Genomic DNA, 18,578 nt, shown 5'->3' with positions numbered 1-18,578 from the left:
TTGATAAAACAAGTCCTTAAATAGGCTAAAAAGTTACAAAATAAAACCCTAATTAACTAGGTAAAACCGGCCACCAAAGAATAGGAAACTAGCTTGGCCAAAATTCATCTCCTTTTCTAATCTAATTTGAATTAATTAATTCCTTTATTTTGAATTAGAAATTAATTAATTTATAATGAAAATAATAAAGTAATAACTTTCCTAAGCTGATTTGTCCAGCAATAAATAAATAAAAACCGAATAAAAGACTAATTTCCTAAAACAAAAAGTCAAAACCAAATTAGGAAACTAGTTGAGTGGTTTAATTACTAAGATATCTTTGATCAATCTCCAGCTTGTTTGAACTCCAAATCAGCTTCCATATGCCATGTAGGATGCCAAATATGATTAATAATGATTCCCACTTGTTGGCCCTTGAGTGAAATAAGTCAAACAAGAAGAAAAGTCAAAGCCAGCGGCTAAACAACACATTTTCCGCTAAATTGAGATGTTGTCCGCACAAGTCCTTTTTAGATACTTTTGTATAACACCCCGTCCCAAACTACATCGGAATTCTTGCACGTTGACCGAGATGGTCAAAAAGTTGACTTTTTATTCCGGGTTAAATTTCTAGTTGACCGTGGTACCGTAGCGAAGTACATGATGCCCCGAGTTCGTAGACTAGTAGCACGTCGAAAACGGAGCTATCGTTTGAAAGTTATGGGCAAAATAAGTTAAGACCCAAACTGTTCAAAAGGTGCCGGGAGTTGACTTTTTATGGTTGTAGAATTTTGTTTTGACTTTTGTATGGTTGTAAAATACTCGTTGATATGAGTTCATAGACTAGCGGCACGCTTAAATTGGACATCTAGTTAAAAAGTTATGGACACGCGAAGTTTTCCGAATACCGTAATATTTTAATATATCTAGCTTGAGTGAACAGTGTGTGCCACATGTCGCAATTTCAGAAAATCCCGTGAGTGAACAATGTCGCCCACGGGTGTCTTTTATTCAGGTAAAAATGCATGAGCCGGCGGAAGGAGAGAGAAAGAGGGGAGGAGAGAGAGAGAGAGAGAGAGAGAGAGAGAGAGCTAGAGAGAGAAACCGACCGGCCACCGCCACTTAGCCATTTTTCGACAACCCTTTCCTCACACGCGCCAGCCCACCTTGAAGACCACCTGAAAACCGGCCGGCCAGCCAAAAACCACGGCCAACCGACCGCCGACGCACCCGGATCGAGGCTTTTTCCGGCGGCGGCGTCAATTCCTTCAAACCCAGATTTCTCCCTATTCCGGCCACCATTTGCCTCATTGCCAGTTCCATTGAGTTACCCATCATCAGATCTACCTTTCCACCAAAAATCACGGCCAGTGGCCACCAGACGCGCCGCCGGCGGTGACGGGTTCCGGTGACAAGGGCGGATCGTCGGAAAAATTGACTTTCCAACGAGTTTTTGGCTGCACCGCCCCTCTTTTCCCACTAATTCCGACCCTCTGAACCCAAATCTGGTGTCTCCTTTCCTCAAATCTCAACGGCTTGTGAGAATCGAGGGTCTAAAATTCGTGAGCTTTCTGGTGAGATTCCGGCCACCTCGGGTCCGATCTCCTGGAAGTAAGACCAGATTCATAATCCTCGTTACTCAAGCTTCGATTTGGTATATTATTCGTCAATTTTGGTTGTCGTTTGTGTTCGCTCCCCGGGTACCCATTTGGGAGTTACCCGATTAAAATATTAAAATAATTAGTTTTGTGTATTGTGGATATTTTAGGTGCACGTGTGGGTAGTGGAATTGATCCTACAGAGGATCTCGATTGAGACACGTGCTTGAGGTGAGTGACCCATCTTTAAAACAATTTTTGGGTGATTAATTATATTTATTTTGTGTTAATTTGATATTTAGAATTATGCTCATGTGGTGGAATTTAAATATAATTGTGGAAAAAATATTATTTTATATATATATATATCTACCCATTGAGGCTAAATGAAAGTTTGGGTTATTAAGAAATTCTTGATTATTATTATTGTGATTTAATTGTATTTATTACTCATGAGCAAGGTGTTTTTCATTTAATTAGTTGTATTTGGGTTTTAATTTTATTTTTGGGCATGATTTGATTTTAAATATTTCAAGAAAAATATTGGGTCTAAGTTTGGTGGTTTCAAATCATATAATTATGCCATTGGAATATTATTTCATTGATTTATGATTTGAGGAAAAATCAATTGTATATTAGTATCGGTGGATTCATGTTGGAAATGTTAAAGAAAAATGTGGGAGGCTGAGTTCGAAAAATGGTATAATTCCCACGGTGAATTTTAAAAAAATTACGTATTTTTTTATAATAAAATTTGGTTATTTATTTTAGACGCACTCATACAGTATTGGTGTTCTGTACTGTATATGTGGATGAGCGTGCAACTTGTAATGTCTCCCGTGCATTGTCATCGGACCGAGGGCAGGCAAGTTTTATATAGTGCATATAAGCCGCCCCCCTCCATGGCCGGGATGACGGTTTAAGCAGCGGTGCTGTCGGGATGCCGAAGCGACCGTATGCAAGTTTCTCTCTTTAACCTCCCGCCAGATGGTGCTCGGGACGCTGGGTATCATAGGGCATCACTGGTATATAGTATGGTGCGTCAAATATTAATTTTCAGATAGAAATTTCAAATCCTAAAGGTTTTAAATCCGTATTTAAGTTAAATGCATTTAAATTGTTTTTTCATCTATTTATAATTATTTAAATTATATTTTTTGATACTGTTTGTTTTAATTTATTAAATCAAATTATATGAATTATATATTGAATTCTTCTTTTATGTTATATTTCTTTCATGCAAGTATTCTAAATTTATTTTATTATATTTCATTACATTTTATTGGTATTTGGATTGTTTAATTATTTATTAAATTAATTATTACTTGATTTGTGGGGCATAAAATATTGGGTTTTACGAAAATGTTTTAAAAGGGGAACCTTTCCAACAGAGTAGATGGTGAGGGTTTTGAGAGGAAATATTATTTTCAATTAATTATTATTTATTAATTATTTAATTGTTTGGTATTGATTAATTAAGTTTCTTTTATTGTTATATTATTAATATTATAATTGTACAATAGATAGGGTCACTCACTGAGATAATTAACATCTCATATTTTTAAATTCTGTTCCCCTAGGTAGAAAGATTGGTAGATGTTCATCCAGAGCGAACTTAATCTTCATCGCTGTCGTAATTCGAGAAGTTCTCCTTGTCTTCATTTATTTCTATTGTAATATTTATTTCATCCTTGTTGTATAATTTCTATACTTAATGGTACTTTATGAAGCTCTGTATACTGTCTTGGACATTATTTATTAATTATGCACTGATTTCCTATTATTCATTTGAAGTGCTGCAAATTTGTTGAATTAAATTGTAGTAATGTGGGAGGAATAAGGTGGTATATATAGAAGTGTGTTTTCAATGCAGGAAAATTTTCGTAAGTCCAACCCTTAGGGGAGGTTCTGCCGGATTTTCCATTGGAGGGTCTGGTAGGGTTTTCCTGGGATCAGGGCTTGTCTAAGGTTCCGGTGAGGAATTTTGGACGGGTCCTGACAGTTGGTATCAGAGCATAGGTTCTTCTAATCCTAAGGGACTGTGCGTTGTTGTACATCCCATCCGTAAATTTTCCTTTTTGTAATCATGCTTAAGTGTTTTTATCTCTAAACTCTTGTTTGTTTCTTCAGAATTTGCTACGATGCGTAGGCGGGACGCACGTAGTACTCGAGAAGGCTCGGTTGAGAGTTCTGGGAGTAGATCGAGCTTTAGAAATCTTGTCTCTCAACTAACTCGAGCCTTGGAGAGTTCAAGCTCTAGTAATCATTCCGTGGACCAGGCTCGATGATTGGGAGCCGTGAGTTTTGATGGGACCCAAGGTCCAGCTGCAGCTATGAAGAAGGGATGCACTGCCCCGACGAAAATATGGTTAGGATCTTCGATTTTATATTAGAAGGTGACGCCAGGAAGTGGTGGAAGGTGGAAAAGACTCGTAGGAGGCATACATGGGATCAGTTTAAGGTTGCCTTCACCACCAAATATTGCCTTCCTGCCTACCTTGAGGCCAGAAGGAGAGAGTTTGAGGAGCTGCGGCAGGGGAACATGACTGTTTCTGAGTACGAGAGAAAGTTTCGGGAGCTATCTGAATTCTGTATGCATATGATTCCCGATGACCATACGAAGAAGGTGAGGTTTATAGATGGCTTGAACGAGAACATAGCCCTCACCCTTGCTGGATCAGTGCATCCTACTTATCAGTTCGCTAGGGATGCAGCGCTGGAGTTAGAGAGGCAGGTGGAGATGAGTAAGCCGTCGAGGCGTAGATCATTTGAAGGTTTGTATAGTGGGGCACCTAGTCAGGGAGCATCCAAGAAGAGCCATAGTTCAGGCTCATCGGGTAGTGGTGGACCAAGCCCACGGGGCAGATTTCAGCGGAGAGGCAGTTATTGTATGCCCCAGACAGCTCGCCATTCGATCAGTGGGGATACAAGCTCGTATCAGCAGTCACACCTTGGTCCTATGCGGACTTGTCCAATTTGTAAGAAGAAGCATCTCGGGCAGTGCCAGATGGATGGTATATGTTTTCAGTGTGGGCAGCCAGGCCACATAAGGAGGGATTGCCCTTATGGTAGTGGTAGTGTGCTAGGGGCAGGTCGGCGAGCATAGCATACTAGTGGATTTCAGGATCAGAGTTCCCAAGGGAGTCAAGCAGCAGGAGGTTCATCGGGATCGGCCCAACCGTCTGTAGGATCGAGTCAAGGTAGAGGAAGGAAGCCCCAGCAGACGGGTCAAGGTCGAGTGTTCGCTATGATGCAGCAGGAAGCCCTGGCTACACCTGATGTTGTTACAGGTACATTGAATATATTCGGTAATGATTCACTTATGCTTATAGACCCAGGGGCAACACATTCATTCATCTCAAAAGAATTTGTCACTCGGGTCGGTATGACCCCTACTCCTTTAGGATATCTATTAGAAATAGCCATTCCTGCAGGAGAATCCTTATGGCCTAGCCAGTTAATCAAGGGGTGTTTCTTCTGTATCGAAGATCAAGTGATGGAGGCAGACTTGATCTTATTGGATCTATCTGGACTTGATGTAATCTTGGGCATGGATTGGTTAACAAGGAACCATGCTTCTGTAGATTGTTATAATAAAGAAGTTACATTTAGGAGGCCAAGTTTGCCTGAAGTGGTATTTCGTGGGGAAGTTGGGAGGCCTTTGCCAAGATTAATATCTACCCTCACTGCTAAGAAGCTATTGAATAAGGGTTGCCAAGGGTATTTAGCTCATGTGATAGATACCCGAGTAAGTGGGGTCAGATTGGAAGATGTGCCCGTGGTGAGGGACTTTCCGGATGTGTTTCCTAAGGAGTTACCGGGATTGCCTTCGGAAAGGGAAGTTGACTTTTCTATTGAATTAATTCCAAGTACCGTGCCCATTTCTCTACCACCGTATCGAATGGCTCCAGCGGAGTTAAGGGAGCTAAAGGTCCAATTGCAAGATTTAGTGGATAAGGGATTTATTAGACCAAGCATATCGTCATGGGGAGCTCCAATATTGTTTGTAAAGAAGAAGGATGGTAGTCTAAGATTGTGCATTGACTACCGACAACTTAACAAGGTGACCATCCCTAATCGTTACCCATTGCCAAGGATAGATGACCTATTTGATCAACTCCAAGGTGCCAAAGTGTTTTCTAAGATCAACTTAAGATCTGGATATCATCAGTTAAGGATTCGAGAGTTGGATATTCCTAAGACTGCCTTTAGGACGAGGTACGGACATTATGAGTTCCTAGTGATGTCATTCAGACTTACCAATGCCCCAGCAGCTTTTATGGATTTGATCAACCGGGTGTTTCGTTCGTACTTGGACCGTTTTGTCATTGTATTTATAGATGACATCCTGATCTATTCTAAAAGCCAAGAGGAGCACGTGAGGCATTTGAAGAGAGTGCTCCAAACTCCAAGATGGCATCAGCTTTACGCTAAATTCGACAAGTACGAGTTTTGGTTAAATCAAGTGGGTTTTCTCGGACACATTGTGTTAGCCGAAGGTATCTATGTGGATCCTGATAAGGTGAAGGCAGTGTTGAATTGGGAGCGCTCTACTACTGTGAGGGAAGTATGAAGTTTTCTTGGATTAGCGGGATACTACCATCGTTTTATAGAAGGGTTTTCGAGAATTACCGGACCGCTTTACAACTTAACCCGAAAGAATGTTGAATTTAGCTGGACGGACAGGTGTGAGCAGAGTTTTCAGGAATTGAAGCAAAGGTTGACATCCGCACCTGTCTTAACTTTACCTAATAGGAATGAGGGTTTTGAAGTCTATTATGATGCATTCCATCAAGGGTTGGGTTGCATGCTAATGCAGAATCAAAGGGTGGTAACGTATGCCTCACGGCAACTGAAGCAGCACGAGCAAAACTACCCTACGCATGACTTAGAATTGGCGGTGGTAGTCTTTGCTCTAAAGAAGTGGAGACATTACTTATATGGGGCCACTTGCGAAATTTATACCGACCACAAAAGCCTCAAGTACATTTTCACTCAAAAGGAATTAAATATGAGGCAAAGGAGATGGATGGAGTTATTGAAGGATTATGCTGTGTGATTGATTATCACCCAGGCAAGGCGAATGCAGTAGCAGATGCCTTCAGTAGGAAGGCTATCGGATCTCTTGCTCACATTCAAGCCATCCAACTACCTCTTATGGTGGAGTTGAAGAAAACAGGGGTGTTAATGCATATGCATCCTTCTGGAGTCCTTATGGCTAGTTTTCAAGTGTGACCGGTGTTAGTGGATCATATATTGGAGACTCAAATGGAAGATCCTAAATTGAGAACAATTAAGAGCAAGGTACAAGAAGGTCTTGATCCGGAGTTTTCCATAAGGAGGGATGGGGCCCTCGTGTATAAAGGACGACTTTGCGTTCCTGATATTCCAAAACTTAAGAAGGAGATCTTAGAGGAGGCACATAGCTCGATATATGCGATGCATCCTGGAAGTACCAAAATGTACTGAATGCTTGTTAAGTATTATTGGTGGATTGGCATGAAGAGGGAAGTGGGTGATTTTGTATAAAAATGCCTAATTTGTCAACAAGTAAAGATAGAAAGATAGAAGCCTTCAGGGCTACTCCAATCCTTACCTATTCCCGTATGGAAGTGGGAAGAGCTCAATATGGATTTTGTGTTCAAGCTTCCCCCTACACCTAGGAGATATGATGGTATTTGGGTGATCATTGATCGTCTTACCAAGTCGGCACACTTCTTACCGGTACGAGAGCGTTTCTCACCCGAGAAATTAGCCCAGTTGTTTGTGCAATGTATTGTGAGTCTTCATGGAGTACCACTCGCCATCGTATCCGACTGAGATCCACGTTTTACTTGACAACTATGGCGGAAGTTAGCTGATGCGTTAGGAGCAAGATCTAACTACAGCACCGCCTTTCACCCGCAATCTGATGGACAAGCTAAGCGCATAATTCAGCCATTAGAAGATATGCTAAGGTCTTGTGTTATGCAATTTTGAGGTAGCTGGGACAAACAATTGCTATTGATAGAATTTGTTTATAACAATAGTTATCAGACGAGTATTGGGATGTCCCCGTATGAGGCCTTATATGGGAGGCAATGTCGGACACCTTTGTGCTGGAGTGAAGTAGGAGAAGAGAGACTCCTTGCAACAAATAATGCGGTTGGATCTGAGTATTTACGGATGACCTTGGACAAGGTGAAGATCATCCGGGATCAGTTGAAGATTGCCCAAGATCGACAGAAGAGTTACGCCGATGTGCGTAGGAAGGATTTGGAATTTGAAGTAGGAGATTGGGTATTCCTAAAGTTATCTCCATGGAAAGGAGTAGTACGCTTTGGTCGACGTGGTAAGTTGAGTCCTCGTTATATTGGGCCTTACGGAGAGGATTGCCCCCGTGGCTTATAGATTAGCATTACCGGAAGAGCTAGCCCGAGTGCACAACGTATTTCATGTTTCGATGCCATAGAAATATATTGTAGACCCATCACACGTACTCGAGACTCCTAACATCGAGTTGAGGGAAGATCTTTCCTCTGTAGAGCAACTAGTGCAGATTTTGGATCGGGAGGAGCAGGTGCTACGTAACAAGACTATTCCTTTAGTTAAAGTTTTATGGTGGAATCATTTAATCGAGGAAGCAACGTGAGAGCCCGAGGGGCAGATGCGTGATCAGTATCCCTACCTGTTCCAGTGACGTGTGGAATTTCAAGGACGAAATTCTTATAAGGGGGTATGGTTGTAACACCTCGTCCCAAACTACATCGGAATTCTTGTACGTTGACCAAGGTTGACCGTTGACCGAGTGGGTCAAAAAGTTGACTTTTTGTTCCAGGTGAAATTTCTAGTTGATTGTGGTACCGTAGCGAAGTACATGATGCCCCGAGTTTGTAGACTAGTAGCACGTCGAAAACGGAGCTACCGTTTGAAAGTTATGGGCAAAATAAGTTGAGACCCAAACTGTCCAAAAGGTACTGGGAGTTTACTTTTTATGGTTTTAGAATTTTGTTTTGACTTTTGTATGGTTGTAAAATACTCGTTGATATGAGTTCATAGACTAGTGGCACGCTTAAATTGGACATCTAGTTAAAAAGTTATGGACACGCGAAGTTTTTCGAATACCGTAATATTTTAATATATCTGGCTTGAGTGAACAGTATGTGCCACGTGTCACAATTTCAGCCAATCCCGTGAGTGAACAATGTCACCCACGGGTGGCTTTTATTCAGGCAAAAATGCGTGAGCCGGCGGAAAGAAAGAGAAATAGGGGAGGAGAGAGAGAGAGAGAGAGAGTTAGAGAGAAAAACCGACCGGCCACCGCCACTTAGCCACTTTTCGGCCATCCTTTCCTCACATGCACCACCCCACTTTGAAGACCACCTGAAAACCGGTCGGCCAGCCAAAAACCACGGCCCACCGACCGCCAATGTGCCCAGATCGAGGCTTTTTTCGGCGACGACGTCAATTCCTTCAAACCCAGATTTCTTCGTATTCCAGCTACCGTTTGCCTCATCGCCAGTCCCATTGAGTTACCCATCACCAGATCTACCTTCCCACCAAAAATCACGGCCAGTGGCCACCAAACGTGCCGCTGGCAGTGACGGGTTCTGGTGACCACGGCGGGTCGCTAGGAAAATTGATTTTCCGGCGAGTTTTCGACTGCACCGCCCCTCCTTTCCCACTAATTCTGACCCTCTGAACCCAAATCCAGTGTCTCCTTTCCTTAAATCTCAATGGATTGTGAGAATCGAGTGTCTAAAATCCGTGAGCTTTCCTACAAGCTTCCGGCCACCTCGGGTCCGATCTCCGGGAAGTAAGACCAGATTCATAATCCTCGTTACTCAAGCTTCGATTTGGCATATTCCTCGTCAATTTTGGTTGTTGTTTGTGTTCGCTCCCCGGGTACCCATTTGGGAGTTGCCCGATTAAAATATTAAAATAATTAGTTTTGTGTATTGTGGACATTTTAGGTGCACGTGTGGGTAGTGGAGTTGATCCTGCGGAGGATCTCGATTGAAACACGTGCTTGAGGTGAGTGACCCACCTTTAAAACTATTTTTGGGTGATTAATTAGATTTATTTTGTGTTAATTTGATATTTAGAATTATGCTCATGTGGTGGAATTTAAATATAATTGTGGAAAAAATATTATTTTATATATATATATATACCCATTGAGGCTAAATGAAAGTTTGGGTTATTAAGAAATTTTTGATTATTATTATTGTGATTTAATTGTATTTATTACGCATGAGCAAGGTGTTTTCATTTAATTAATTGTATTTGGGTTTTAATTTTATTTTTGGGCATGATTTGATTTTAAATATTTCAAGAAAAATATTAGGTTTAAGTTTGGTGGTTTCAAATCATATAATTATGCCCTTTGAATATTATTTGATTGATTTATGATTTGAGGAAAAATCAATTGTATATTATTATCGGTGGATTTATGCTGAAAATGTTAAAGAAAAATGTGGGAGGTTGAGTTCTAAAAATGGTATAATTCCCACGGTGAATTTTGGAAAAATTACGTATTTTTTTATAATAAAATTTGATTATTTATTTTAGACGCACTCATAAAGTACTGATGTTCTGTACTGTATATGTGGATGAGTGCGCAAGTTATAATGTCTCTCGTGAGTTGCCATCGGACCAAGGGCAGGCAAGTTTTATATAGTGCATATAAGCCGCCCCCCTCCATGGCCGGGATGATGTTTAAGCAGCGGCGCTGTCGGGACGCCGAAGCGACCATATGCAAGTTTTTCTCTTTAACCTCCCGCCAGATGGTGCTCAGGACGCTGGGTATCATAGGGCATCACTGGTATATAGTGCGGTGCATCAAGTATTAATTTTCAGATAGAAATTTCAAATCCTAAAGGTTTTAAAATCGTATTTAAATTAAATGCATTTAAATTGTTTTATCATCTATTTATAATTATTTAAATTATATTTTTTTGATACTGTTTATTTTAATTTATTAAATCAAATTATATGAATTATATATTGAATTCTTCTTTTATGTTATATTTCTTTCATGCAAGTATTCTAAATTTATTTTATTATATTTCATTACATTTTATTGGTATTTGGATTGTTTAATTATTTATGAAATTAATTATTACTTGATTTGTGGGGCATAAAATATTGGGTTTTGCGAAAATGTTTTAAAAGGGGAACCTTTCCAACAGAGTGGATGGTGAGGGTTTTGAGAGGAAATATTATTTTCAATTAATTATTATTTATTAATTATTTAATTGTTTGGTATTGATTAATTAAGTTTCTTTTATTATTATATTATTAATATTATAATTGTACAATAGATAAGGTCACTTACTGAGATGATTAGCATCTCATATTTTTAAATTCCGTTCCCCTAGATACAAAGATTGGTAGACGTTCATCCGGAGCGAACTTGATCTTCATCGCTGTCGTAATTCGAGAAGTTCTCCTTGTCTTCATTTATTTCTATTGTAATATTTCTTTCATCTTTGTTGTATAATTTCTATACTTAATGGTACTTTATGAAGCTCTGTATACTGTCTTGGACATTATTTATTAATTATGCACTGATTTCCTATTATTCATTTGAAGTGCTGCAAATTTGTGGAATTAAATTGTAGTAATGTGGGAGGAATAAGGTGGTGTATATAGAAGTGTGTTTCCAGTGCAGGAAAATTTTGGTAAGTCCAACCTTTAGGGGAGGTTCTGCCGGATTTTCCATTGGAGGATCCGGTAGCGTTTCCCTGGGCTCAGGACTTGTCTAGGGTTCCAGTGAGGAATTTTAGACGGGTCCTGACATTTTGATTCTGCCTTGGCTGGATTCCATGTCCTCTTAATGATATTCATTGAGTTCATGAAGTGTTGGAATCATTCCTTGTTGTCCGGAGTCTAAAATTTGCACGAAAATAGCTAACTGGATCCGTATCTGTACAACCACTCGGACCCTTAAAATAGGCTTTGTATCTTCGGATATGAACAAGCTCTTTTGAGAATTAACTACTCCCTGTATAAATGCTCCCAGGTTTTCCTTAAACCTCTTGGCTTGAGCTCTAGTGATTGGCCCAGTCTTCATCCGTATCGGGTCAGCACCCCAATGGGTTGTCGGTTGTGCGAGCAAGGGCGGATTCGCATCATTCCCCTCCTCTTGAAAAGGATTTGCCCTCAAATCAAAGTCATCACCTGTAGCAAAAGGAGACAAATCAGAAACATTAAATATAGCACTAACATTATACTCACCTATTAAATAAAGTTTGTAGGCATTCTCGTTATTTTGCTCCAAAACTTGAAAAGATACATCCATACGCGGCATAAGCTTTGGCTTTCTTTGTTTTGGAAACCTCTCCTTTCATAAGTGCAACCAAACCAAATCTCCTGGGTCAAACACTATCACAACAAAATCTAGAAATACATGCTTATTATAGCAAAAATTACACTTTTTAAAGTTAGCAAATAATCTCTTCCAAATTTTCAAATTTCCATAAAGTAAAGCTCTCAACAAGGCAGATAAAGTTCTATACAACAAAAGCATTTTTAAAGAAGCATTTTATAATTCATGACCAGTAATGGTTTTTTACTAAAGATGGCTTTATTAACATCCCCAAAACTCAAATAAAAATTTTTATTTTTCCTTTCTTTTCTTTCTTTTTCTTTCTCACTTACGGTTTCATTGAATTTTGTATCACTTGGCTTTCTCTCTAAGTTTCTCACTCTCAGGTTTGTTAAAATTTTTCCACTCAACCTGGATTTTAGAGGACTTACCTTGGACAACAAGCTCACATTTCCCCTCTTGAATGGATGGTAGAACCATTGGTGCCATACTAGCCTTCTCTTTGAGCCTCTCGGCTTCCCTCCTTTGGTGCATTTATAGTTGATCTTCTTACCTTTAAATCTAAAAACAATACAATTCTCTCGACCATAATGAGTAGCATCTTTATCAAATTGCCATGGTCTACTTAATAGAATATGTCTGGCATGCGTAGGCACAACATCACACCTAACAACATCCACATATTTATCTATACTAAATTTTACCTTGGCTTGTTTATTCACTTTCATCTTACCACTATCATTAAGCCATTGTAATCTATGTATTTCGGAATGTTTAATAGTTGTTAAGCCTCATTTATCAACCACAATGCTACTAATTACATTTGTACAACTTCCACTATCAATAATCATACTACAAATCTTATTTTGGATTTCACATCGGATGTGGAAGATGTTTTCCCTTTGAACTTGATCCTCATCCTTGTATACATCAAGTACTCTCCTAGAAACAAATTTTAATTTGGCATTGGATGCATGTAGTGTCTCGGTTTCATCTTCAAGTTCTTCCTCTCCTTGTTCAGTTTCACATCACTTTCTTCACTTTCCTATTCTAGCTTACCATAACCCCTCAACACTATGATTTTTCTATTCGGGCATTGGCTAGCAATGTGTCCTTGTCTTTGGCACTTAAAACAAATAATTTCTCTAGATCTTGAAGGTTTATGATAAGATTTTACCTCATTCTTTGGTGTTTGGACATATTCAGCTTTGGACTCCCTTTTTGACCAATTGGAGCTTTCTTCACGTAGTTTCGGTTTTGGCTTTGAATCATAGATGGGATTGCTTCTCCAAGCATTTGGATTTGACCTCCCGCTGTTAGAAACTCCTCCAAACTGTGAACCTACACCCCTCCTCTTGAATTGATGTTCTAATTTAATAGCCACATGCAACATCTCCTCAAATTCCACATATTGTTGCAATTCTAGTTGATTAGCTATTTTACGATTCAAACCACTAAGAAACCTTGCCATGGTTGTTTCTCTATCTTCATTCATGCTTAACTTCATCATAAGCATCTCTATCTCCTTGTAATAATCCTCCACGGACCTATTTTCTTGAGATAAAGATTGAAGTCTTTGATGCAGCAACCTATGATAGTATGATGGTACAAATCGCTTTCTCATAGCTCCTTTCATTTGTTGCCATGTAGTAATCAATTCATCACCTACTCTCCTTTAGGTATTTTGCTTATTAGTCCACCATTTGAGTGCATAATGTCCAAACTCCATTGCTACCACTTTCACCTTCTTAGCTTCCGAATAGTTGTGGCAATCAAAGATCATCTCCATTTGTTATTCCTATTCCAAGTAAGTCTTCGGGTCACTTTTCCCCATGAAAGGTGGTATGTTTACCTTGATGTTTCCAAGATCATCATCTACCTCTTTTCTCCTATGCCTCCCAAGGCCTAGCCTCTCTTGGACAGCAAATGTTTCATCCATTCCTTGCTCGAAATCATCTCCAAAATTTTCCTCTTCAAACTCCTCCCTCTGTCCTCCATGGAACTTTTGCCTCAAATTCGGTCCACCATGAGATGTTTCATTTATGTCCATCCTTTGATTTATGTGATCCAATTGAGCATTCATCTCCTGCAATTGTTCCAAGATAGCTCTCATGTCCGTTTGATCACCATTCCCCGTAGCTCAGGAATCACCATGGAATCCTACAGATTCTTCTTCATTAATTCTTAGTGGTGAATCTCCTCTCCTCAACCTTGAATCTGCCATGTTAGTATAAATAATGCAAAATAAAATAAATTCTCACCAAAAATCACTCCCTCATGTGTTTCACTCAATCAAGGTCTTGACACTCGTGTTTTCACACTAGTTTCGGCTTTTACCCTTTTTTAAACTCATACACTCTTGCATTTTTCCACTCAAAGAATTATCTTAAAGTTCTAATTAAAACATCCTCAAAATAGCAATTAGATCACAAGTATGTTTTAATTTAACTTCTCAACAAAACGGTAGCAAAAGCAAGCAATACCGAACGAATTGTCAAAACCTAGTTTTTGGCTTTCCTAGGCAAAATAAGGCAAATTACAAGAAAATTTTGGAATCAATAAAAACTGGACTAGATGGTAAGAAATTAAAGATTCAATAATAAAAATTTAGAAAAGGAATTTCAAACATGAACAAGAATCAATTCGAACAAAATTAAAGAATAGTGTTGGTTGTTGTTCTTGTAATTCTAGTTTTATATCAAATCCTTTATTTAATTTTAATCCAAATAATTTAAACACCCAAAATTCAAATATCCAGCATCAAAAATAATTCTCCAACCACTCAAAATATTGAATAAATAATCAACAAAACAGTAGCTCCAGGAAATTTCCAGCAACAACTTTTCAACAGCAAAAATCAATAAACCGATTTTTTTTTTTATTCGACCTTCTTTTTTTTTTTTTTTTTTAAACTCACACAACATAAGACAATTGTAGTAGTAAGAATCAATACCAAATAATCACCAAACCCGTAGCCTTCAAATTAAAATACAATGTGCAGTTTTTTTTTGTTTTTTTTTTTATATGTTGCCCCAAACACACTTCTTTTCTCTCTTTTTTTCTTTTGAATATATGAATGCAAGTATTTAAGATCAAAAAAAGCAGAGAAAAATCAAAAATAGACTAAATTAATAAGAACAATGATAAAAGACCATCAACAAACTAGGAAATAAAAAAAATACGATAAAACTAGGAAAACCTATTAACTAGAATGAGTTTTTTTTTTTTTTTTTTTTTTAAAAGATGTTGAACGTGTATGATTATAGAAGCAACCTTAACCTAATGCTAAAATTTCAGATTAATACAAAAACAAATAAAGCAAATAAAGATGGATCAAACCTAAACAAAATTCGACTCTGATACCAAATGATACGAACATAAGATGATCTGCGCTTAAACCCATATTATATTAGCACAGATCTAATTTTGTTCAAGTTTTAATGGTCACCTTAACCCCTAACCAACATATGATTAGAAACCTTGGTATAATGAAGACGCCACAATAGGTGATGGATATCCTATTGATAAGTCAAACTAAAACACTCATTCACTAATGGTGTTTTAGGTGTTCAAACAAAACAAAAATAATTCAATCTCACAAATATTTTTCTGTATGAATAATGTACTAAATTATTATTGATAAACCCTTAAATAGGCTAAAAATTTACAAAATAAAACCTTAATTAACTAGGTAAAACCGGCCACCAAAGAATAGAAAACCTAGCTTGGTCGAAATTCACCTCCTTTCCTAATCTAATTTGGATTAATTAATTTCTTTATTTTAAATTAGAAATTAATTAATTTACAATGAAAAAAATAAAATAATAAATTTTCTAAGTTGATTTTTCCAGAAAATAAATAAATAGAAATCAAATAAAAGACTAATTTCTTAAAACAAAAAGTCAAAATCAAATTAGAAAACTAGTAGACTAGTTTGACTACTAAGGTATCTTTGACTAATCTCCAGCTTGTTTGGGCTCCAAATCAGCTTCCATATGTCATTTAGGATGCCAAATATGATTAATAATGATTACCACATGTTGCCCCTTGAGTGAAATAAATCAAATAAGAAGAAAAGTCAAAGCTAGCGACTAAACAGCACATTTTCAGCCAAATTTAGATGTTGTCTGTACAAGTCCTTTTTAGATGCTTTTGACTCTGCCTTGGCTGGATTCCATGTCCACTTAATGATATTCATTGGGTTCATGAAGTTTTGGAACCATTCATTGCTATCTAGAGTCCAAATTTGCACGAAAACACATACCCGGGTCCATATCGGCTTCCACCACTCGGATGCTTAGAACAGGCTTTGTATCTTCGAGTATGGATAAGCTCTTTTGAGAATTAACTACTCCCTTTATAAATTCTCCCAGGTTGTCCTTAAACCTCTTGGCTTGAGCTCTAGTGATTGGTCTGGTCTTCATCCGTATCTGGTCAACACCCCAACGGGTTGTCGGTTGTGCGAGCAAGGGCGGATTCGCATTACTGACTATCATTGTCCCCTTTTTCTCTGGATTTTGGCATTTTGTATACAAAGTTTGGATATTTGTTGTATAATCTATTATGTACAAGTCATATATATTTTAGAGAATCTAACTAGTTTATTTTTGCACTCACTCTATATTATATCGTATGTGGTTGTAATAGAATTTCAATTTTAATGTTTTAGAAGCTGGAGGGTGTTTCAAAAACAATTGAGAGAAGATTTGAAGTTGGTAATGGTCGATTAGATTAGTGATTTAGTGATTTTAAACCATTTTTGATGAATTTTTTGTGCAATATTTTATTTTTTTCCTTTTTTTTTTGGTTCAATTTTCTCCCTAGTAAATTGGATGCATTGTTATGTTGACTATTAATATTCAACAATGTAAATGTTGGCAAAATTGTGAGGTTTTGTTAAGATTGAAAGAGCGATTGCTTGCTTATTGGTATAGAACTGTGTAGATTTTGTTGGCAAAGTGTAGATTTTGGGTTTTCTTTTCTATTTTTTTCTCCTTTTTAGTTGGATAGTAAAACTTGCTAAAAAATTGTTCTTTTGTTTTTCCATGTTACATTATTTCATATACACAACAGGGATGGATTTTGAAATGACAAATATGGCCGTATATATATATATATTTTTTCCTTTGTTGGCATAAGAAACATGAAATTCGTTTAATTGTAATAGATTCTTTTTAGAAGATTTTAGGAACACTACCAAAGCAAAAACAAAAAATAAATAAATATAAAAAGTCATCTATATTGGTATGGTCACATGATACTTAATCATCTCATTGAAACATCTTAGCACAAAAATTGAACATGTAAAAAGGAAAATCTTTACTTAAAAAAAAAAAAAAAAAAGAAAGAAAGAAGAAAATCTTAAATTCTTTAAAATTGATGCCCCCTCCCCCCCCCCCCCCCCCCCACACCGGCATCCCCCAGGCGCCCCATATGTACAATACTGATATTACATGCAAGAATTGCATTTACACAATAAAAACTACATGAAAAGATGCTTTAATTGAAAGAAAAGGAAAAAGGTCCCATCTTAACTAATGTAGACAAGAGTTTTATATTATACAAGACAATAAGATTGTGGTTTGTTCAACACAACACATCATATAAAGAAGCCCTCCTCAAGGTATAAATAATAGTTATGAAGAAGAAGCTCAATTCATCTTGCACATAAACCACATAATACATGTTCTACCGCAAGGCATGTCAACTTATCATCTTCTTTGCCATTCTCCTTAGGTAATTTGTGTAACACCCCAATACAAAAAAATGCCTCGAGTTTGAATTTTTGACTAAGTTTGATCAAAGTTGATGGGGGGTTGATCAAGTGGGTCTCATGGTTGACTTTTTACTGTTGATGGAATTTTGTGTTGACTGAGATACCATGGCAAAGTATTCATCAACACGAGTTCATAAACTTGTAGTATGCCAAAATCGAAGATAAGAATAGAAAGTTATGGTCGAATATAGATGTTCGGAGTTGACAATAGAAATCTATGCAATCCAGACTGATCTGCGAGTTCAGAGTTGACTTTTTATTTACATAAATTTTGGTGTTGACCCATATGTTATATGAAAGTGCTCATTGATACGAGTTTATAAACTGATGGCACGCTTAATTTCGATCTACTGTTGAAAAGTTACGAATATGTAAAATTGTATCTGTGTTTTCTAAAATTTATCTTTACTAGGTGGTAAAATAATTGCGGAAGTTCTTAATTTGCACCATGCATCAATACTTGAAAAGTACCACATGTCATGATGGAAGAGGGCCACATGTCGAGATGGAAAAGTATCATGTGCCACCATAAATTAATAATAAAAAATGTTAATAAAAATATATATTTTTATATTTTATTTTCTCTCTCTCTCTCTCTCTTTCTTTTTCTTTTCTTTTTCCTTTTTCCATCTCCCCCTCTCCCTCATGTGCCCCTCTCTTCCTCTCTCCCAAAAATAATTTCTCTCTCTTCTCCCCCCTCTCTCTCTCACTCTCTCTCTTCTCTTTCCCTCTCCTCAATGGCATCTCTTTCTCTCTCCCTCTCACTATGTCTCTCTCAGGTTGGCTGAAAATTCAACAATTCTAGCCACCACTTGCTCACACATGCGAGCCGTTGGCGTAGCCCAGTTGTCGGCGAGATCAGCCCCCTAAATTTGACGACCGGCTGGCTGACTAGGTGCCCAAATCGGATTGGTGA

General features: G+C 37.8%; 1 protein-coding gene across 1 annotated transcript; it reads left to right on the top strand.

Moving 5' to 3' along the window:
- The first annotated feature begins 3,921 nt into the window (after positions 1-3,921).
- LOC132800740 (uncharacterized) lies at positions 3,922-6,464 on the top strand. The gene is made up of 4 exons (XM_060814998.1): positions 3,922-4,465; positions 5,066-5,418; positions 5,749-6,020; positions 6,374-6,464. Exons 1-4 carry the CDS (start codon positions 3,922-3,924, stop codon positions 6,462-6,464), a joined length of 1,260 nt encoding a protein of 419 aa, XP_060670981.1.
- The last annotated feature ends 12,114 nt before the right edge of the window (positions 6,465-18,578 follow it).

Source organism: Ziziphus jujuba, chromosome 2 (genome assembly GCF_031755915.1).
Source record: "Ziziphus jujuba cultivar Dongzao chromosome 2, ASM3175591v1".
Lineage (NCBI taxonomy): Eukaryota > Viridiplantae > Streptophyta > Magnoliopsida > Rosales > Rhamnaceae > Ziziphus > Ziziphus jujuba.
The sequence above is the reverse complement of the archived record's forward strand: the minus strand, read 5'-3'. Positions and strand labels throughout refer to the sequence as shown.

Bases quoted from the DNA above. Each gene is read 5' to 3' on its own strand.
- LOC132800740 (XM_060814998.1), top strand. From the start codon at position 3,922: ATGCACTGCCCCGACGAAAATATGGTTAGGATCTTCGATTTTATATTA. The intron at 5,419-5,748 runs GTTGACTTTTCT...GGATATCATCAG, and splicing joins GATTGCCTTCGGAAAGGGAA to TTAAGGATTCGAGAGTTGGA. The intron at 6,021-6,373 runs GTACGAGTTTTG...CATTCCATCAAG, and splicing joins CTTTACGCTAAATTCGACAA to GGTTGGGTTGCATGCTAATG.